Genomic DNA, 23,213 nt, shown 5'->3' on the forward strand with positions numbered 1-23,213 from the left:
TGTTTATGACCACATGCCATAGGGACCTGAAATTCCCTAATGACTTACAATTTTGCTTACTATCTTTTGGAATTGGCATTCAAATGATGGTTGGAGGTAGAATACACTGTGCTAGCACACAGGAAAGAAATTACCAGTATTTAGCCTGTGGTTTGGCTCGACGAGCATAATGTGACCACAACAGTTGAAAACAGTCTTAAATTGTCCAACATTTGAAAAGAATCCAATCCAAATAGTGAAATAAGCAGAGAATTGGATTGCATTGATTGATAATTTTAATTTTTGCTTTTGTACAATGTGTAAAATGTACATTGTGTAAATGAATTATTGAAATGGAGTTGTTATATCCCTTATCCCTGGAAACACTAACATTTCAAAGGAGGGATTAAAGACTCTGCTTCTTTGTTCTTACATATTCCGGTCTTATAAAGCCTGCTAAGGAAAAATATACATATTTAGACAAACACCTAATTTAAATTTTCCTTTAACTAGGGAAAAAACATTAGAATTATGTTCCCTGACTTGTTCCTTTTTGCTGGGAAAATTGATAAAAAATTATGGACCAGCCATATTGCCCAGGCCTAGACCGTATGATTCATTATAAATCACAGTGCAAAATTCTTTGAGCATCACCTCAGTATCCTTCTTTCCTTCTTCAGTGTTGGAAATGCAGGCATTTAGGGATCTGATCTGTGTGACCTTAATGCTTGGTGTGTTTTGTAGCAGAAGTCCTTTGATCGAGTCAGGAAGGTCATTTTGTCTGGTTCTAGACCCTCAGAGGCTCACACATGAATGCTTCTGTCCTCTCTACCTGACCTGCTGCTGCAAGCATTACTATCATTCGGGCTGCTTTTTAATTAAGCTCACTCTTGAATGCATGCACTCACACATACACACACAGACAGACGTACACACACATGTTTTGCACAGCAGCAACAGGCACACAACCTGGCACAGAGGAGCAACAGCGCTGCTGTTAAGTACGAACGGGTCAGTGGGGAAGGCCTGCCGCAGCACTCAATAGCACAAAGCCAAATGGCTGTGTGGCAAGAACACACAAGTGTACACACACAGACAACGCGCACGCACACACACACTCAGATGCGCGCGCACACACACAAAACGTTGGGACGTGGACCCAAATCCAAGGACATATACTTTTGTCTATGCTGCTGCTTACTCCACCCTGCTCTTGTTGCTCACTTTCCGCTTGCGTTAGCCCAGCGGCATATGGACTAGAAAGAGATGAAATAAAGACAGGCAGAGTCCAGCCATCTCACGCTCCCGTGTCTTTCCAAGCTGAAGTGCTGTGTTTGAATTTTTAACAGCGCAGAGTTTAGTCTCTTAGGTAGTAGATCTGAAGCCCCCCCCCTTGCCAGGTGTGCATGTGTGAGGCAGAAAGAGAGACAGACAGAGGATGTGTTTCTGTGTGAGAATGTTTGTGTTGATCAGTGTATGAATCATGCGAGAAAGAGAATGAGCGTGGGTGTTACCTCCGCCGACATTTAAATAATTGCCTTCAGCATTTTCCTGGAAGCTTAATATCACAGGGAATAGTGTGTGCGTGTGCTTGTGTGTGTGCATGTTTCCAGTATGCCTGGGGGTTAGATAAAGGCCCATGTTCTTGTGTAGCATCACAGGAGTCTGGGAGAATATTTCACTTCCAGCGAGACACAGAGGAGTGTGTAAGAGAGAGGAGGAGAGAGACAGTGTGGGACAGTAGCAATGAATCATCTATGATAGCACAGACTGACCTCATGCTGCTACTGTGTTGCGTCTTTTGTTCTGTCCAAACAGTTTTTACAGAAAACTTCTTTTCTGCTGTTTTTTTTGTTCAAAAGTGTCTAACTAATCATTGAAAAGACAACTAAACAAACGATCGTGTAAAATTTATGAAGCTAGCACGTCTATTGTGTGTGTGTGTGTGTGTGTGTGTGTGTGTGTGTTTTGTTCCTGACATTACATACAGTGTAGCAGAATTTTCTACAACATCAGAATGTGTCTACATGCTGTGCTGGTGTGATATCCTCAGTGGAGATTGAAGTCAGACTGCAGTTTTAGGTTGAAACATCAAATAGATATTTTTCTTAGTGCCTATACCCGTTACACACCTCATGTAGCGTGTACAGTACAAACTGTATATGTAAACAACAACAAAGAATAAGTTTTTCACTCACATTTAAAATCTGTTTCTTTTATTTACATGTTTACAAATAAAAAATTCGAAAATAACATGAATAGTTAATGCCAAGGTACTTTAAAAACAAGTTTAGATGATAACTATTCACACATTCCTGGTGTGTATAAAGGAGCATTCTATTATTCTGGATCCCCCTTGCCAATGTCTCCCTTCTATTGTGAGGAATCTTAGTGGCACTCCAACACACACACACACACACACACACACACATACACACACAACACATATTTGTTTAAGGGTATGGAAATGGGATTTAAGATAATTAAGACACCTGCAGAATGGCATCTAGGCTACTTGCCCAGAGGTATTATGTGTGTACACATGCACCAAAACTCACAGCCTGCAGGATCAAATCCTCTAATGGCATTACAAAAATATTCTGTGATCTCACAGTGATTGATGTCAGAGAAACAGATGAGACTGAAGAACCGACTCGTGCGTCGTGCATTTTCTTCGTGTCTTCATTTAAGCTTGTGTGTGTGTTTCTGCATGCGCGTGTGAGTCTATCAACCATGCATGTACATTGTGCAGAGGGTGTGTGAATAATGTGCTAATGGAGGAGCTGGAACATATGCTGCCACAGCTCGTTCTCCACTGAGCAATGTCTTGTCCTCCCCAATAATGGATTGAATATGAGGGCTCATTAACAGATAGCGGCTTGTTTAATAAATGCAGTCGTTAGTTGTTCTGCAGTGGGGTTATTCTGCATTTTACTAGCTAATCAAGCCTCGCCTTCATTCGCAAATTCCTGGTAACTATCCAAGCCAGTTTCAGGGGTGTATGTAAATAGAATTTTAAGCCTTGCCTCAGCAGTAGTTTAGATTTCCTTTTCTTTCAGCGCTTATGGATTAATTAAGAAAGCATGTTATAGCTCTTTAGTATTATCTCAAGATTTGAAATTGTTTTATTCAGTGATTCTTTAAATGTCACACCTTTTTATTACCATTGTTTTAGGTCACATTTGACATTGCTGTACCTAAAGTCTGTCTTTATGCTCCAAGTTCATATTCCCTCGCTGATGAATCATATTTTTTTCCCATTATCATCAATCTGAAAAGGGCCTGTCCATCTGATTTTAGAATAGATTTTGGAGTAGATTACTATTTCATCACTTAATTATGTGCCATGAATAGCTGTGCAGGTTGTTCTTTTTATGCAGCTTTTGAAGAACCACACCAGGTGATTTGACTGATTAGTTTCTCCTGTCTTGATGGTGGGCTCTCAGTGAAATCATCCATCGTAGTCTTTTAAAACCTGAAGGAGTGAAGGTTGCATATTCCCCTAATCAACTGGAAAAATGTTTTGGGGTTTCTTATCATTACAATCATCCCAACGTGTGTTATTTCCTGTTTCATAGGTGCTGCAACACATCCTGAATCCAGCCTTCCTGTACAGCTTTGAGAAGGGGGAAGGAGAGCAGCTGCTTGGACCGCCCAACCCTGAAGGAGACAATCCTGAAAGCATTACCAGTGTCTTCATCACTAAGGTATACATGCACATATATGCCTGCAGGCATTCTTTTTCATCTTCTCAACATCTTTGTTCACATTCAGCCCGCTCATTTCTCTGCTTTGCTTCCTTTGATCGTTACTCAACAACTTTGTCTCTCCATTAACCTCTCTGATTTCATTACTTGCTATGTTTCCTCTTATAATGTCTTATCAGTCCAACACATCTCCACACTCTCAGTCATTATCAACTACATCCCACTTAGTCTGATTCTTCTATTCTAGTTGATCACCTATTTGTGGCATCCCATCTTTCTCTTCTTCCTCTTCATCTCTTCCATCTGTCTTTGTATTTCTCTTTCCCTCCCACCATCCCACGGGTCCCTCTTTCCATCACATTTCATTCATCAGGCCAGACTATAATTCCTGGTGTAAATGTCATGCTGGGACTATGCTAAAGGTCAGCATGTTTGTTTGTGCTGTGGCAGATCTCATCACTGACTAACACCAGTCTTAATGGCTGCTAATGGCTCTTCAACGGTCTGGTTAAAACTAATTTCCTCACTCACCTCCCTCTTTCTGTCTGCTCTTCTCTTTACCTCCTTTCCAGGGAATTCAGATGGTGATGGGCATTTTTGAATGTAGATCTGTCTTTTTGAAAGACGTTCCCAATGTGTCAGAAAGTGGTTTGCTCTTGTGCTGCATCGTCATTCAAATGTAATTTTGCGAAATAAACATGATTCAGAACTGCAGTATACTCTGGCAATTCAGGGAAACATTATATTCAATAGAATTAATTTTCTTTCTTATTTATGTAAATGAGGTGCATTAGGTAATCCTAAACACTTCTGTTGACCTCTGGCAACTTTTAAGAATTATAGCCGTAGTCTAAGACATTTTGTTTAATGCACAAAAAATTGTGTGTGCTTTATACACAAAACATCTCACCATTTTGAAAAAATAGCAGTTCACTCACTGTTATTGATCAGCAAGTCAGTAAAATCCTTGTAGATATACTGTGCTCACTCTTTGCTATTAGCAGCAAAAACTGTACCAGTTTCCCCTTCAACAAACACTCTTTAAACCCCACATCTCTCCCATTCCTCTCCAAGGTTCTGGACCCAGAGAAGCAGGCTGACCTGCTGGACTCACTGCGAATCTGCCTGCTGCAGTTCTCCACCCTGCTGGTGGAGCACGCACCACATCACATTCATGACAACAACAAGTCACGCAACAGCAAGCTGCGGCGCCTCATGACCTTCGCCTGGCCGTGCCTCCTCCCCAAAGCCTGCGTGGACCCTGCCTGTAAATACAGTGGTCACTTACTTCTGGCCCACATTATCGCAAAGTTCGCCATTCACAAGAAGATTGTCCTGCAGGTGAGGAGCAATGCAGAGGGAGAAAGGAAACTCAGTGGAGCAATGGTTTAACTTAACACAAAACTAAAGAGAGAGAATAGACATAAAACATGTTAAATTTGTGTAGCAGATGTAAAAACACCCAATGAATTTTCAAAACGTGTCTATGCAGAAACAGACAAAACAAGGAAATATTCAAGATGACTAAAATTCAACTGAAATTAAATGACAACAGCTGAATACACGATAGAAGATACGTACAGTGTGTACACTTACTGTTTGAATAGTGCTTATGGAGAGAGTGATAATATAGTGCAGTTGAGTGTGTGGTAGGCGTGTGTAAATATGTGCGAGAGAGCAAAAAAAGTAAGAGTGCGTTTGTCTGTACTGCCTGAAACCCCACATCCAGTGAAATATGAATGTGTAGGAAGGGAAACAGCAGTTAAAGGGTTGGGAAAAAAGAAATAAAGCAAATGTTACTATGTTATTAAATTAGATATGGCTTGTGTGCTTTGTACAGGTCTTCCACAGCCTGTTGAAGGCCCACACCATGGAAGCGCGGGCCATTGTACGGCAGGCCATGGCCATTCTGACCCCAGCTGTGCCTGCCCGCATGGAGGACGGCCACCAGATGTTGACCCACTGGACTCGCAAAATCATTGTGGAGGAGGGGCACACAGTGCCGCAGCTGGTCCACATACTCCATCTCATTGTGCAGCACTTCAGGGTAAGCTGATATAAAAGAACCAGTGCAATGGTCGAAGGTGCAATTCCTCCCGTCAATCCATCACTATTGAATGTATTGATTCCCAGCATATTCATCCAGGCAGGGTGGGGCAGACAGAACAGTCAAAAACAAATCTGATTTCTGTCCCTGTCTTAATCATGATCGACTGGTCTGCACTGTTTGCTATAATTTACATGCTGTGGTGTTCATCCCAATGTAGACCACACGAAGTGATACATTTTGTAAGGATGACTAACTACTAATGAGTGTCATCATATAATTTACTTTGAGGTAAGCTGCCACTACAAGGAGTGAGAGGGCATCTCATGTACATCCACCGCCATTTCTTGCTCCTGCCATCTCACTGCTCAGTGTGGCTTCAGCAACTGCAGGGAACCACATGGGAGAAAAGATTGGAGGAGCTATTTTTAATGATTATCTAAGTGCTCTGAATCATATGGCACCTCTTAACCAGTCCATGGGGCAACTAAATTATAAAATGGATTATCTTGTATGGCTCAATTCATAGTTTTTAGATATTACTGTAGTTATATTGAGTTTCTTATTGGCAGTAACCATGACAATGGTGCTGTGCTCTGTTGTCTCTTGGTCAAAAGTTGGATCATTAACTCTGGGCAGTGAAGGTGATAGTAACCGCCTGCTGCCTGTAATTGCCTTAATGCAGATACATTCTCAGGCACACCCTTCCCAGTGATGCTCAGCAGAGTCAAAGAGCGACTCGTCTGTGCACAAGTAAACACCGGCAGAGGATCATTGCCCTTTATGTTCCCCTTCTTCCTTAAACTTCAAAGACGCTTTCTGCCCTCTCGGTCCTTCAGCTGATGTTCGCCGCCTTGCCAGTCAGAGAGCGAGAGTCTCTTAGCAGAGGACTGACATTTTCCTCAGCTCCCCTCTCTATCTCACTGACAGGCTGCTCTCACTGGGCCAGATGACTAATCTAATGTAATCACATCAGCATAATTACACTGGGGAGGAGATAATGACAGACAGATGAGAGACTTTGTGTGTGTGTTTGTGTGTGTGTGTGTATTATAAAGAAATAGAGAGATTGTGTGCGTATTTATCTGTGTGCACATGTGATGGACAGGGCTTAGCCACTCTGTCATTAAGGGACTGTGAAGTCCTGCTCTATCGACTATAATTACCCTCAAAGTGAGAAGCTTTAATATTCTTTGACACTTGCAACAGCCCTCAGATAGACATCTCATCTCTTGCTCCTTTGTCTGCATGTGTCTTTGTGTTTGAGAGTCCCGGTTTGGTTTGCAATGAAGCTAAGTGACTCTTGAGTGTGACTCTTGAGAGTGTGGATCCTCTGGGCTAAGAGTGTCATCATGTCCTTGAGACAAAGTGGGAATACAACTTTAGAGTTTGCCTCTTCTCACTAAGTGTCTAAGAGTGATTGGAAATATCACTTTTCCTGTAAATGAATGTAGTTGCCTTTGATTAACGTTTCGATTTCTAACAGCATTCATCAGAATGATGATATTTTTGGGCAGGTTGACCAGATCCCCTGCAGCACGGTGGAGCTGACATGAGGCTGTGGCAGTGGTTAGTTCATGGGACTCTCAGTTGAATGGAAACAGCATATTTTGAAGTATTTATACAAGCAGGGTCTTCTTGGGAAACCTTAAGTTTTGTTCTAGGGGCACAGTTGCACGATAGCATTGATGCAGCCACTTTTTGAGGTACATAGACCCGCAGCAGTCAGGATTGTTTTGTCTGGTTGCCAAGGAAATGGAAATCGGTCTCATTTACATGTGCTGACTATGGCAAAATAGCCCATTTAACATCACGATAAAAAGTTAGAAAGAAGCTGAGGGAAAATACTCTTCTGAGGTGAGGTTCTCCTCCTCATCTGTTGAGGATGCTCTGACACCAAGTTAGCCAAACCAGAATTAGACTTAGTTATGAAAATCAATGTAAAATTATTATGCAAAACCTTCTTCATTTTATAATTTTCACATAAGGTTTTTGGGTCTTAATGAAGTTCATGGGGCAGAATGACTTTGGGGCTATATGTTTGGGTTCACCATCTGGAAGACATGCAGGCACCAGGCGGGAAATATGAGTGGTTTTGTGTTAGAAATTTTTTTTTCATGGACACACACAGTGGGGGTGTTTCCTCTCTTGCAAAACAAGGTTGTTTGTAAGCTTACAATTCTGCAAAATGTATCACTCTTTTCCAACTCTTCCATACTTGGATTCTGCATCTGTTTTTTTCCAAAGAGTGGAAGTCCAAGTCATGAGATGTCCAGATGAAAGTAAAGAATGCAAAAAAACACAACCCAAGCTACAGTGGCATCTTATTTTAAACTTTGAGTTCTGTATATACCGCTCTTCCATCTGTTCAGCCTTGCTGGCTATCACTACTTGATAGCTGGGAAAAGAAAATGCAATACCAAATATTTAACCTTTGGTGAACTAGATATGCAATATGTTGACTCACTGGTTAATTTTATACTATTGTATTATATTAATTTTACACATTTATTTCTTAAATTTTTACTTACTGCGGTCTCCTTCCAGGTGTACTACCCTGTGCGACATCACCTGGTCCAGCATATGATCAGTGCAATGCAGCGTCTGGGCTTCACCCCCAGTGTGACCATAGAGCAAAGGAAACTGGCTGTTGACCTGGCTGAGGTGGTCATTAAGTGGGAATTGCAGAGAATCAAAGACCAACAGGTGTGTTCTTGGATTATGTAAATACACACACAGTCACACCCAAAAAAGGGACAAAGAGGCGGCTTGAACTACACACAGTTTTTGTGAACTTCATAAGGTATCAACCTTACCAAATTGTAACTACCAATGTGCTCATGTAAGGTGCCCTGTTGACATACACATTCAAACTGTGTCAGCAAGTGGTGTCCTTCAATTGTGACAATATTTTATTTTGTTGCAAATGGATCACTGCAGATTGAACATGCTTATTATTTTACAAGATAAAGCTATTTATCATAGAGAGTAAAACATTTTCTTACGCATATTCCACAAAGACTCATGCCTCATAATTTTGTAGGAGCTGGTCAGAAACCTTGACAGCATATACGCATATGTTTTTATATTCTGTAAACTTCACCCATGTTAACTTCACCCCTATCCACCTCTCCCCTTTGCTGCCTGTCCCTCTCTTCGGTGTTGCAGCCGGAGTCCGAGGCTGAAGTAGCTGCTGGTGGTGAAGGAACCAGCGGGGGAGCTGTGAAAAGAGGACTGTCTCTGGAAGCTGCTGGCACTGGACAGGATGTCAAGAGGTTCCGTACATCAGCGGGTGCTGCCTCCACGGTGAGCTCAATCAGCAGTCACTCAGATGCCAGTAGAATGTGGCTGTGGCTGACAGGTCCCAGTGCCCAGTCACTTTAGCAAGGGACTGGCTATACAGTAGTTCATTACATTTTGTTATATTTCATTACATCTTCCAAAATTAACAAGCGCATCCTCTTACCTTCAGAGTTCTTGCTTGGTGTCCCTGTGTTTCATGCTTCTCTGAATGATTACAGAAAACCATTTTTACATCTGTCTGAGTCCAAATTTGCCATGTCAGAGATGACAGCATGGTTATTGCTGCCTTAACCCATTTTTATCAGTATTACAGCTTTACACCTGTACACCGTCTTGAAACGCACGGTGGACTGCTGTTTTTGGGGTATCAAAACTGGATGAGATGCCTTTGTTGTTAGAAGTGCCTTTTCAGAATCTAAATCTGAGTTGTTGAATTACACTGTGGTTAACCTCTGATACATACAAAGAAATAATCTTTCAGAAGTCTTTTATTTAGAATAAAAACTTTGTCTGAAATTGTCTGTTAGCTCCATTAGCTTGCAGTCACAGCCCTTCAGGTTTTGCTATGCACCCTAATGATGCTGTCTGACTGCGTCTGGAGTCCTACCTCGACTGCATATCTTTGCACCTGTGTGTTGGAGACTTAACAGCCATGATTGGGCAGTGAAAACATAGTTGGAAAAAAGATTATCCATTGGCCTCAACTATTGTACTATGATAAATCTCTTGATGAATTTTGATATTGGTAATAAATTCTAAAATTTGAATTTTCTGATTGAGCATGTTTGAAGCCTATAGAATTGCACCTGTACCAAAACTGACATTTTTTTATTTTTTGTAAAGGCAACATAACTAACATAACATTTCGGCTGTCCCTGTATACATACAACATCCCGCAATGCATTGCAAATCACAGACTGTACATTTTAAGATAGATTGATTTCATTAGGATGTGTTAAAAATCTCTTCAGCACCTAAACAAAAGCTGATGTAATTTCAGTAAATACTAGCACAGGGTTCAATAGTTGCAGTCTTAATGACAGTGTAATTTCCAGCTTCTTTTACCTGATGTCAGGGGAAAAATGCAATAACAGCATTCGTTTCTGCTGGAGCTGTGGAAATGTTAATTGCCCAGAAAGGACTCTGTGCAATGTTTGCACTGCTGTCATAGAGTCTTATTATGTATGTCTGTAGTTTCCTAGCCACTGGAAGTTTAAATCATCTTTTTTAATAGAATGTGTCGTTTCTCAGTGTTGAAACAAAAAAGATCTTGACATATTAATAACTATGTTTGTATGTGTTTTTAGGTGTTTGGCCGCAGCCAGTCCATGCCAGGTACAGAGACCATGCTCACCAAGCCTGTTGAGAAACAACATACGGACACTGTTGTCAACTTCCTCATCAGGATTGCATGCCAGGTAACACCCCCACCATCACCACCACACGCACAAAACACTCCATTTCACTCACACACACACACACACACACACACACACACACACACACACACACACACACACACATACACATGCACCAGGTACAGTTCTGCCATCCATAGCGCCTGCCAGGTAGGACACAACTATTCTAATCCGTCAGTGGTAAAGGTAGGACACACCTGGTGGCTGTCCTCAATGCATCTCCACACACTCACAAGCACACATTCACAGACACACACACAGTCCTTTCGTGTCTCATCACACAGCTGTCCCTTGGTCTAGTGGCAGTGATGACCTTGGTTACAAGCCCAAAATAGACTGTTGAAATTTCACACACCTTGATTTTCCCTACTTTCTTTTTTTTTTTTTTTTTGGGCCATTCTCACTGTTCATCCAACCATCTCTGTTGAATATAACCTTCTATATAGCCGGTGCGGTTCACTCACTGCTCGTAGAACAGTCTATAAAACATAACTTTTATTTGTATTCCACTTGATAACAGTGTATTGTGATACTAAATTGATTCCTGAAGAAAAATTGCATCTTTCAACTGGCCCCAGGGGTTACCATCAACCAAAGAGAACCACATGTAGAGCTGACACGGATTCATTGTCTTGCTCAAGGATGCTTACACAGGGTGGATGCTTGACACCATGAGGGCTTGAACAAGGCTTTCTGGCTGAAGGACGATCTCCGTCCTGGCTCTGCCAATGTTTAACTATAGTTGCATGAATGAAATTACAATATATGGTAAAGGCCTCATCTCTTCTTGCCTGATGTGATTTCTTACCTTATCAGGACACCATTGTGATATTTAAGATAAAGACCCATTGTCACTGATAAAGATAATGATACCAACCCCCCCCCCTCTTCCTGTTTTAGGTGAACGAGACCCCGAATGTGGCTGGGTCTCCAGGGGAGCTGCTGTCACGTCGCTGTGTTAGCCTGATGAAGACTGCCCTCAGGCCTGACATGTGGCCTCGCGCTGAGCTCAAGCTACAGTGGTTTGACAAGCTGCTTATGACAGTGGTAAGACAGCATATGCCTTCAGAATGGCTCATTCGGTCATTATGTACGTTATTAGGCTGCCTTTATATTCAATAGCCAAATTCATGCTTGTGTTGGTATCATTTTTGTGCCTCTGCACCAGCAAGAGCCATGGCAGGAAGCACCTGTATGTACTTTACCTGTATGTAAGTCCGTCCTACTCTCATGAACATGATATCTCAGGAACGCCGTGAGGGAATTTCTTCAAATTTGGTACAAACATTCACTTGGACTCAAGGATGAACTAATTAAATTTTAGTGGTCGAAGGTCAAAGTCACTGTCACCTCACGTCCATCCAATTCTTGTGAATGGCATAGATAAGGAATACCCGGAGGGAATTTCAGTACATCAGGCAAGAACGTCCACTTGGACTCAAGGATGAACTGTTTTGAATTTTGTGGTCAACATTCAAAGGTCAAGGCCACTCTGACCTCACAAAACACGTTATTGGCCATAACTCAAGAATTCATATGCTAATTATCAAAAAATACACTTAATACCTCTTAATTTAATTCCTTCAAAGTCTTCACTACATGTTTTTGGGTTGTCCGTCTGTACACACATATAGAAGCACATATGTCTGTACATTTGTCCTATTCTCATGAACATGATATCTCAGGAATGCCTTGAGGGAATATATATAAATTTGGCACAAACGTTCACTTGGACTCAAGGATGAACTGATTAGATTTTGGTGGTCATCGATCAAGGTCAGACAGGGATTTAAAGTGCAACTTGACTGGTTTGCGGAGGCATACAACTGTGAGGCGGTAATTCTAGTTGGTGCTAAGCTGTCAATACTGCCTTGTTTCTGCACAGCTTTTGTCAGAGATCACTCATCAGTCTCTGTGTCCAGACCTGTAATGGCTTTTCCTTGGATTTCCCATTGATGAGTATTAACTTTCTGAAAGTGTCTGGCTTATCTTTCTGTTTAGTGATAAGGGCTATATCTGTTCTTCTGTGAAGTTCAGAAACAGTATTTGTGATATGTGAGCGTGTCAGATTATTTAAAGTTGCTAGTCAAAGTGTATGTCATCAACAGTGTTTTAGGCAAACACGTTCAATAAAATTCAAAATATTATGGCTTGTTTTGTTACGACTCAAAGCAATAAGCAGCAAACAGTAAAGGATAACTAATGTGTCTGCTGTTGGCCTTCCCAGAGACTGCAGTAGTTTCCCTCTCCCTGCTTAAGCTCTGTGTTAGTGGTTGCTCTAATGCCTCCAAGTCCTTTGTCTGTTATCAGTAATACATGAAGTGAGGCGCAAACCACCATAATGACAAAATAATGACAGTGGTGAGATAACAGGAGTCTATCCGGGTTGGCCTGTGCCTTCTCATTCAACCCCCACTCCTCTTCATCCTCAACTCCTCATCTTGCCTTCTGTATCGCCCCACTGTGCCTCTCTGCTTTTCTCCTCGCCTTTCTCTCTGTCTCTTGCCACCACTTCGTCCTCTCATCTCATCTCTTCTTTTCTTTTCAGCCCTTAGCACAGCCTCTCTTTTCTCTCTCTCTCTTATCTGTTGCTTCCCTCCCCTCTACTCATCTCTCTGGTCTGATTTGGTGCCACTATTCAGACGAGGTTATCACCATGCACCGGCAACTGTCACGTACTTCCCTTGTTCTCTATGGGGAATCTCTGCATCGGCCACACCTTTTTCTCTGCGTACACACACACACACACACACACACACACACACACACACACACACACAAACACACACACAAACACACACACAAACACACACACAAACACACAAACCCAATCAGCCCCTACAGATCCCATAGGGATGGTCTGACAAACAAGGCTTTCTGTAGGTCTTATGCAGAAACACATACACGGGCCCTTCCCCCTTGGGAACATGCTCTACTTGGCCAGCTGTCTTGCTCAGACTAATGAACAATGCTCTAAATCGGATTACCTTTTATCATCTCATTGTACTGGCATGACAGTTATTAAGAGTCAAGAGGAGCGGTGTTAGAGGGCAAATTAGGATGGGCGGAGGATATGCACATAAAACATGCATGCAATCACACACACTCACGCCCATACTAGCATATCTTATCTGCATGGCCCCAGAGAGTTGGTCCCATTCTGTTAATACAGTGCCAAATCAATACTACCCTAATATCTACCAGCAGTCTTATCACAAGACTCACCTTGTTCATTAGCCAAGATTAGTGCCATGGATCTGTCCCAGATTATCCTCTTGCCCCTGCCATCGTCGTAAACTGTGATTGCAATTTAGACAATATTAGTACCTGATGTTGGCCATTGATCGTTGGTTTAGCAGTGATCACAATGCCTTGGCTCTTTTGTGTGAAAAATACCTGTGTGTAGAATATTGATTTTTTTTTTTTTTTTTTTTTGCATTGACTTTGTATGGAATAAAAACTTGAATGATTAATATACTGTATCTACTGATGAATTAGCATTATAGTTTTTCTTTCTTTGTTTTCGGACTGTACACTTGTGGCTAAAAACATAAATCTGGATATTTGGTAATATGGGGATCACATTTAATGAGAAGCATATTAAGTGCTAAATATTTCTTTCTTTTTAAAAAAAAAAAAATTCATGTACTTTACAGAACTCCTGGTTTAACTGTTCTTCTGTTCTTCTCCGTGTCCTCTCAGGAGCAACATGCACAGGCTAACATCTCCAACATCTGCACTGGACTGGAGATTCTGTGCTTCCTGCTGACTGTGCTGCAGTCCCAAGCCATTCTGGCCCACTTCAAGCCCCTACAGCGGGGCATTGCTGCATGTATGACCAGCACCAACACCAAAGTACTGCGGGCTGTCCACTCCCTCCTTTCTCGCCTCATGAGCATCTTCCCCACGGAGCCTGGTAAGTTTCCAGTGCTTAATCCCTAAATTTGAACAGGGAATGAGTCAGACCAGTAATACTTAAAACTCAGGAAGCACTATATCTTTGAGTTCTCTCTGAGAAATTGTCCACTCCTTGCTATGTTCATTAAAGTACGCCAAAATATTTGGACCATTGTTCTGTTCTGTTAGGATAATTGATGCTTAATTCTTCAGTTTGTTTTGCCATGCTACGTGTTAAAAGCAAGGCATTAGATTTTCAGCTATTCTTTGCTTGAAGCAAATGTTGCTTTCTTTCTCCAGGCACATCAACTGTGGCATCTAAGTATGAGGAATTGGAGTGTCTGTATGCTGCTGTGGGCAAAGTCATCTATGAGGGACTCACCAACTATGAAAAAGCCACAAGTAACACAAACCCCACACAGCTCTTCGGTAAGACCTTCAGCTCTCCAGTTCTCCCTTCTTTCTTCTTCTCATTAATCCCTTTCTACCCCTTTGTACTCTTTTACTCTCACATTGTTGCTCATAAACCCTGTAATTTCTTTTTTCACACTCCCACTCTTTTTCCTACAAAAGTTACCAATCACTCTCTTTGAGCAATTAAGCCAGTGAGTAGGTCGTTAAAATGCAAGCCGATGGACCCTGCTGCTCAGGCTAACATCTGGTCTGTTTAAACGGAGGCCACAGTCCAGCGGTTTGGGAAAGGTTATCTTGGGAAGGAGTGCAGCTCTCGGCCACCCTCTCTGTACAAACATTACTGGCATCCTCCCAGATGAAGTAGAGTATTTATTGAAAAAGTTTACATTAAAGCTTATTCTAAGGAGACTTTTTTTAAAATTTAATTTAATTTTTTTTTTCACAACAATTTAAAGACACAGTACAGTAGCTTTCCAAATGAAGGCCCTTCAAGGTGACCAATTTGCTACTGGAGAGCAGTCTAAGCACTATTTGATATGGTTTCCCAAAATGGCAATTGTGGTCAATAGAAAGCTTTTGGTATCCTGCTCTCGAAAAGATGTAGCACTGACGGTATGCATCCCTTAGGCAAGGGGGGGGGGGGGGGACAAAGCAACAACAGAGAGGGACATTACTCATACCTTTCCCTGCCTCAGTGACACACTGGAACTTTTGCTAGATTTCAGAATGAACACAAGCTGACTGCAGGTGCGCGTGTCTGTTACTTTGCCCCACAGAGGTTGAGGTTCTTGTCTAGATTATTGTATTTCCATTTTTTCATCCCTTCGTCTGCCTCCCGTCCCTTTCATTTGTCTTCCAGGAACACTGATGATCCTGAAGTCAGCCTGCAGTTACAATGCCAGCTACATCGACCGCCTCATCTCTGTGTTCATGCGCTCACTACAGAAGATGGTGCGGGAACACCTGAGCCCCCAGCAAGCCAATCCAGGGGTCACTGAAACCAACACAGGTACTTGCTTGGACAGAAAGCCAGGCACAGCCATAACAGATGCATACACAGTATACCTCCTATAACACCATAAAGAATGAGCACATAAAATATACTTACAAAATACATTCTGACCATTACATTCAACTACAACTCTTTGTTTAATAATTTGGAGGGGTTTGAGTGGCTGGTTGACAACATGACAATACAGCAATTAAGTATAAAACTCAAACACACTCTGGCATGAATTAAAAACCATCCACACACCGATGTCTCCACACGAACCACAACACATGCGAAAAAAAATGTTGCCAATAACAGTAATTCCCTGATTCCACAGTCAGTCTTGCCCCACTACCCCCATTTCTCCCCATATGTGTCCCTGCGTGGCTCAAATATTAACCCAAGTTCTTGAGTTCATGACACCTGAGTGACCATTTGAGCTCAAACATCCGCCAGACTGTACACAAGACATCAACTACTGTTTCAGTTGAACTTATAATGCAGGGCTGAAGTTACAGCTGGCTGACATTATAAGTAAGGCCAGCGTGCATACTTTCCCAGATCCTGATCCAACAAGGGGCTGACTGTGTGTAATGTCAGTCGTACACAACACACACGCACACTCACATGGTGACCTTCCTCAGACTCCGTTAGAGCTCAGATATCCCATGTATCTCAGCAGTGCCAGGCTCCATAAAAAGACCCTATCAAAAGCTCTACATCAATGGCCCCAGCTGTGTTCTCAATAGCTGCCTTGGCCAGGGGAGATCCACTCTACAGATAATCCGGTTTCACAGGGCATGTTCCTCAGCTCTGGTTCCCAGCCTGTATTGTCTCCTAGCCACTCTCTGGATAAAGCAACCAGATGGTCACCTTGTGCTGTTTTGCTCTGGATTTGAAAGGGTAGACACTTTGATGTGGAAACACAGCTTGCCTTATATGTCGACCAGCAAGGATAAAGAGTTTCACAAGTTTAAGGCTTGTTTAATTGCTTTACAATTTTTTAGCTTTGTCATGACTATTACAAAATTCATTAAGGTTTCCTGTTCACTTTCTTCTCTTAGCTTGGCTTCACCAGGTTTATAGAATGAGGCAGTACATTATTCCTGTTGCTACTTGAGACTAGAGGTAATGGTTGTAAAGATGCTATCAGTGCTTTAAATGGGCGCCTAATGACTATATTGGGAAACACAGACATTTACTCTCCACTAAGAGCAGTTATAGTCACTAAGACCAAAGGCTCTCTGACCAGCAAAGCCTTTGGCTCTAAACTGTTCATCTTTCACTAATCCGATTGTATTGAAAATGTTGAATTTTATATTGGCTTCCATCATTGTTAAAAAATAGATTCCCATAGTACTCATACTAAAGGTTAAATTGTTGATGTTTGGAGGGCCAGCTTGACTCTGGAAAAAAAAAACAAAGCAAACAAAAAGCCATTGCCTATATGGTGGTTGCTTACCTCGTCTATATTGAAGACAAGCTCGGTTTAGATTATACAAACATACACAAACAAAATGTAGACAATAATTTATCCATAAATTTCAACAAATACTTCCTACAGTATTACTAATAAAATTGCTAATATTGTGGCTCTCTATTCTCATAGTGACCAGTGAGCTGGTGATGCTGAGTCTTGACCTGGTGAAGACGCGACTCTCCGTCATGAGCATGGAAATGAGAAAGAATTTCATCCAGGTCATTCTCACTTCACTGATTGAGAAGTCACCTGACCCAAAAATCCTCCGTGCTGTGGTCAAGATCGTGGAAGAGTGGGTCAAAAACAACTCGCCCATGGCTGCCAACCAGGTAAGGAGGAGGATTTTCTCAGTGAGACACGTTAGAATGTTAGACTCTGAAGCAACATTAAGGTAAACAAATATAACATGTACAAACATAAAAATGTGTGATTCAGTATATCATTGCATTATTTAGTTATTTTTGATAATAGCAGGTGTGAATCGAACAACTGAACCAGCAGTGTAGATTTTAAAAGATGTGAAACCTTTGGACAAAGAACAAAGAAAGCACATTTTCTGAAACCATTAGCATGATACCCACAGAGGTGTCTTTGGTCTTTATTTTCTTTTAAGCTGTAGAAAAGAGAGCAAGCAGTAAAGGGCTGAGGTTATAAGAAAATAACTGAATAGATTATCTGTGTTTTTTATTTTCTCTCCTTCCTGCGCTCTCTTATTTTCATAGTATCTTCTCCCTTTGTCTCTGTTTTCTAATCAACATTTCTCTTCCTTTCAGATGCCGAACCTACGTGAGAAGTCCATCTTGCTGGTGAAGATGATGACCTACATAGAGAAGCGTTTCCCCGATGAACTTGAGTTAAACGCCCAGTTCCTGGACCTCGTTAATTACGTCTACAGGTAATTACCGCCATTCATCACATGGCCAAATGGCCGTGCCGCTGATGCCATGCCGCCCTTGCATCCATCTTAACAGGAAGGATGAAGGTCGGAAGGTTGAGGCGGGGAAAGACATGGGAGGTTAGGTGAGGGAGCGGCGGAAAGTGGAGATGAGGAAGAGGGGGTTTGAAGCATGAGGAGTGTACCATTCATCTTTTTAGGGAAAGATAGATCATGAAAGATAGATGGAAATGCTTAGAATCAGTTCGGGGTACATGGAAGCAGAGGAATAAATTAGAAGAAATTGTAGCTGTAGATACAAAAAAGGTGGAGAAGAGATGGCTGGTGTTGTGCAGAAGGGGTGAGAAAGACAGCAGGTAGTGATAGGGATAGATATTGTGACTGGGTCTTTTGCAGGGCTACAGTAGTGTCAGGACTCAGCCAACTCTTGACAGGACACCCAGCAGGCGGGGGCCAGAGGGGAAAGACCATCCTGCTGCCCACGATTCATCAAACCATGGCCATCCTTTCTGTCTTACACACATACACATTTAATCAGCAAAATGTACCCAGTATCCCTCCACCCCATCTGCTCTTCATGTCAAAAGTTTTAAAACGAGCAGTAAAGCCATGACGGACAGCAAGTAATGATAATGGAATAATAAAGCAGCTGTTCCAGAACAATGTGTGATCAAGAATATAGCACAAATAGGGGCAGTATGCAGCTGTGGCAGCCTTGCTTTTGTTGTCGCTTTTAATCCACCTTTCCTCTCTCCTTCTGTCATGTGAATCATACCCATGAGGTGCATTCAGTGTGGCAGGATGATGTAGAAATGATGACATTAGTTATTTAAGTGTTCAATGCAAGGCTGTTAGTGCTTTACTATCACTGCAGTCTCCACATCAAAGATATTTAATTTTACCCAATATTCAGTGTTAACTGCCATCTCCTCACGCTTCAGTGATCCTCAGCATGCCATAACACAGCTGTTTAAACATCCTGGCAACTTGCATTTGAATGTTGATATGAGATTACTTTGTGTGCTCGTAATATGTTTGGAATCGTACCTGCCTGACATATTTATAAATAACCCCTTAAACCCAATCAAGATTGTTAGGACGGTATTTTGTTAATTAGGGGTGTATGTTATTATGTCTATATTGACACAGAAATACCAGAAAAAATTGAGCTTTCAATATTAATTACTTTCAGAGTCTTCTTCGGGTTGTTTTTACAGTTAATCAAGTAATCAGATAATTTCTTCAAATATTTTGTAAAGATGTGATGAAGAAAAAAAAACATGCATGCCTGTGCTCTTTAAAATTAAAATCACTTGTTTCCTTGAACAAAAGTAAATTACATTGATATTTAGTATTATAATTATCTTACAGATGCTGTTAACAGAAGTAAAAGTAGTAGTCATAAAAACATAAATAATCCGTCTCAAGCCCTTTTAAATCTTTTTAATGTTTCAGTGGCGTGTGCCAGTAATTCTGGCTATATTAATACTATTCTCTTGACTCAGCCCTTAGTGTCACAGTGATTATTGTCTGTGCACCTTTTTGCTGTACAAAAGTTTCATGATGAAATAAAGCTCTGAAGCATAGAAATTTCAGTTAAGGATTTTTATTACTCAAATCAGTTGAGGATGTTGAGTAATTGATGTAGATGCCTACAGCTTTTGATAACTTAAATGCAATTCACCAGCAGCACAGATGACCATAGAGAAGAATCAGCACATCTGTGATATATTCTCACCAAAAACTGAATATATAAGCTTCATAAATGTGGATTTATTGCAGGGTGTAGGCGCTCTTATTTTTCTGTGTTTTTCAGTGTGTACTTTATAGTTTTGTTAGATATTGACTTGTTTTGTGACTTCTTTTTCACAGTGGTACTGTAGTTTTTGGCTCTTGCATCAATGCCATGACTACTTTCTGTTATAGTAGATTTTCAAACTACATCAAATGTTTTATCATCAACAAAATGTCTGTATTCTTCTTTCATGAGTCATGGAAGTAAAATGAGTAAGAGCCAGCATGCAAGCTCTGTCAAAAAATGTTTTGTCTCTCAAATTATTAAGGGATGAGAGCCTTTCAGGAAGTGATATCACATCCAAGTTGGAGCCAGCGTTCCTCTCAGGGCTTCGCTGCACTCAGCCACTGATCAGAGCCAAGTTCTTTGAGGTGTTTGACGCCTCCATGAAGCGGCGTGTCTATGAGAGGCTGCTCTACATCTGCTGCTCTCAGAACTGGGAGGCCATGGGCAGCCACTTCTGGATCAAACAGTGCATAGAGGTAAACAGTGCTGCCGTTGGTCTTTCAGCAGGCCTTTTTGCCTTTTATCTGGCATTAAAAAGAATGTGATGTTGACTCATAGAATAAGTCTTTCTTTTGTTTATGCCTTTTTTTCCCTCTTTTTTTTTTTAGTTTCAGCAGCCTCTTGTCATGCCCCTCACTTCTCATGTCATTTAGTGTTACTTATCTTTTGTGTTTTGCATGTGTGCTTGTTAGCTGCTGCTGGCAGTGTGCGAGCGGAACACCATCATTGGAACCAGCTGCCAAGGATCCATGCTGCCGTCTATAACTAATGTCATCAACTTGGCTGACAGCCATGACCGTGCCGCCTTCGCCATGGCAACGCATGTCAGGCAGGAGCCACGTGAAAGGGAGAACAGTGAGACCAAGGAGGAGGTGGGACACACAAACACACACACACACACACATACCGCAATGCATCAAGAGACATGCTCTCCCACACAAATTAGCACATTATCCCATTATGAGTGTGTTACATACTGTGGTCCAGAGAATAAGATTAAAGCCTTGCTTCTGTGTCTGTAAAATATGGCTCTGTTCTCGTCCCTCACCTATTACCTAGAGGCTCTTGATGGTCAATGTCATACAATTTCCTTTCAAAACAGTGTTGTTTCCAACGTGAAGGCTAAATGTCAAAACTCTCTCAAAAGACAATTGTTTTCCTTTCCTTTCCTCTGTCGTCCCTGGCAGGATGTGGAAATAGACATAGAGTTAGCACCAGGTGATCAGACTGCCATCCCCAAGACTAAGGAGCAAGCTGAAAGAGATACAGGCAACCAACTGCACATGCTTACCAACCGCCATGACAAGTTCCTTGACTCACTACGGGAAGTCAAGGTAAGGTTGATCCTTGTGGAACCAGCATGTACTCTGTCCTTCAGTTCAGAATGGACGGAGGGATTAACGAAACTGACTGGATTTTGACAAGGCTGGGGGGAAATTATATTTCTAGCCATTATGTCAAGGGCTTTTTAAAATTACCCCAATTACTCGGTGGTAAGTACTGGTATTACAGGGGAATGCAGTGTTTGAGATATTGAACTTCATCAAAATTTTAAAACATTTTCCCTCACCTCTACTGTGCAGAGGTTTTACATGATCCAGAACCCTGCTGATTTTTATTCTAGCTATAAAATCAAGAACTGATTTTGACCTGAGACATCAGTCAAATACAATTAACCACCCAGCAGGATAGTAAACAAGCAGTACTCTTGAGTCCCAAGGACAAAGACTGCTAAGTCAGCTGCTGTAATTTTTCTCTGGTCTGTGTTAGACGGGGGCACTTCTGAATGCTCTGGTCCAGCTTTGTCACATCTCCACACCGCTGGCTGAGAGGACCTGGGTTCAGCTCTTCCCTCGCCTCTGGAAGATCCTTTCCGATAGGCAGCAGCATGTGAGTATAATGTACTTTCCTCTATCTAGTTGCAACCAGAGCAGAGAAGCAGCAAGCTTGTGGTAACTTCAGTTGTATATACAGTGTGTTTTATTGTTGCCAGAAGTATGATGGAAGTCTGCTAATGGTTGAGCTTCAATGTTTGACCAAGTTATCTTATTTTTAATAATGTGAATGTTCAACAAAAGAATAGAAATGCAAGTGCCTTTGTCAACAGAATGTCCATTCAACTTTGTGATACCATTTTACATGTTAAGTATTGGCATGATATTTTACCTTTGCATGACAGCTTGCATACTGTGTGACTCCTTTAATTACTTCTTCAAATCCCAAATGTGTCCCTTGGATGAAAAATCTAAAAAAAATCTTTTTAATAATATAAATCATAAAAACAGACATGCACTTATTTCTACTCTTCTCCCCAAGTATTTTTGACTTTCGCATTGCTTATTTGAAACGATTCCTATGCACTCATCTACACTCTGTGTATCCTTTTCTGTATCTTAACAATGACGTTAAACATGCATATGGAAACTCTGACCTTGGCTATTCCATTTCTGTCTCAAAACGTCTACTTCCACTGAATGAGGACAGATTCGTTTATGCTAAATATGGAAACCAGAAAGCTGAGGGAGGAAAGCTGTAATGAGTTTAACGAACCAGATGCATATAGAGTATTTTGAGACTTGTTGAAAGGCCTTGATTTGGAGTGATTGAGCTCTCAAAGATCTGAAAGATGCAGTCAATAGGAAGATGACTTCAAAATGATGATATTTTTCTCCCGTGACAGACATGAAGTGACAAATATGTCACGTGTTCATAGCTCTGCATTTTGTAGCACACTTACAATATATCAATTTATAGTGAAAATAGAGTGATTACTTCTGCTCAGGCTTTTTTATATATTCTCAGTAGGAAGAAATTGGATGAAATGTTGGTCTTCTCCACCACTAGCCCAATTAAAGTGACCATCAAAGCATTAATTATTCCATGTAGTCAACAGGCAGTGAAAATTATACTCATTACCAATACATCATTTATTTCTGAGTGTGTCTCAGTCATTATTATTGGAGCACTAACCCTGTGGTCACGCTCAAAGACTATTCTGTCCGGTTGTGGACATTCTGAAAGGCTCTGATTGGAAAGTGTGGCCCTGTGCAGTTTAAACAAAAACAAATTGATGATTTTTTTTATTTCCACAATTTTTTTCATTACCTTAAATAAAAGTAAATTTCTAAATGAGTTGCATTAATTGAAAATAAAACAGGAAAGCATGACTTCTGAGTAGAAGTGGTCAAAATGGGCACAATGGTTAAATTCAGTCACAATAGTAATATTTTCCAGTACTCTTTTCATATACTGTATATATGTGTGTAAAATCACATTATAGC

The 23,213-nt window shown here is 41.3% G+C and overlaps 1 protein-coding gene across 3 annotated transcripts in view; it reads left to right on the forward strand.

Annotated features, from left to right (window-relative positions):
• Positions 1–23,213, forward strand: part of LOC120794060 (transformation/transcription domain-associated protein) — an 87,074-nt gene that overhangs the window by 27,869 nt on the left and 35,992 nt on the right. For all 3 annotated transcript variants that reach the window (XM_040134662.1, XM_040134664.1, XM_040134663.1), the window contains exons 37-52: positions 3,558–3,686; positions 4,761–5,027; positions 5,527–5,733; positions 8,281–8,439; positions 8,902–9,039; positions 10,344–10,454; positions 11,355–11,501; positions 14,157–14,370; positions 14,652–14,780; positions 15,625–15,774; positions 17,366–17,565; positions 18,010–18,131; positions 20,195–20,408; positions 20,625–20,804; positions 21,120–21,266; positions 21,703–21,822. In XM_040134662.1, coding sequence (XP_039990596.1) covers positions 3,558–3,686; positions 4,761–5,027; positions 5,527–5,733; positions 8,281–8,439; positions 8,902–9,039; positions 10,344–10,454; positions 11,355–11,501; positions 14,157–14,370; positions 14,652–14,780; positions 15,625–15,774; positions 17,366–17,565; positions 18,010–18,131; positions 20,195–20,408; positions 20,625–20,804; positions 21,120–21,266; positions 21,703–21,822 — 2,634 coding nt within the window. The remainder of the gene's footprint in view (positions 1–3,557; positions 3,687–4,760; positions 5,028–5,526; positions 5,734–8,280; positions 8,440–8,901; positions 9,040–10,343; positions 10,455–11,354; positions 11,502–14,156; positions 14,371–14,651; positions 14,781–15,624; positions 15,775–17,365; positions 17,566–18,009; positions 18,132–20,194; positions 20,409–20,624; positions 20,805–21,119; positions 21,267–21,702; positions 21,823–23,213) is intronic.

Source organism: Xiphias gladius, chromosome 9, assembly GCF_016859285.1.
Source record: "Xiphias gladius isolate SHS-SW01 ecotype Sanya breed wild chromosome 9, ASM1685928v1, whole genome shotgun sequence".
NCBI classification, from domain to species: Eukaryota; Metazoa; Chordata; class Actinopteri; order Istiophoriformes; family Xiphiidae; genus Xiphias; species Xiphias gladius.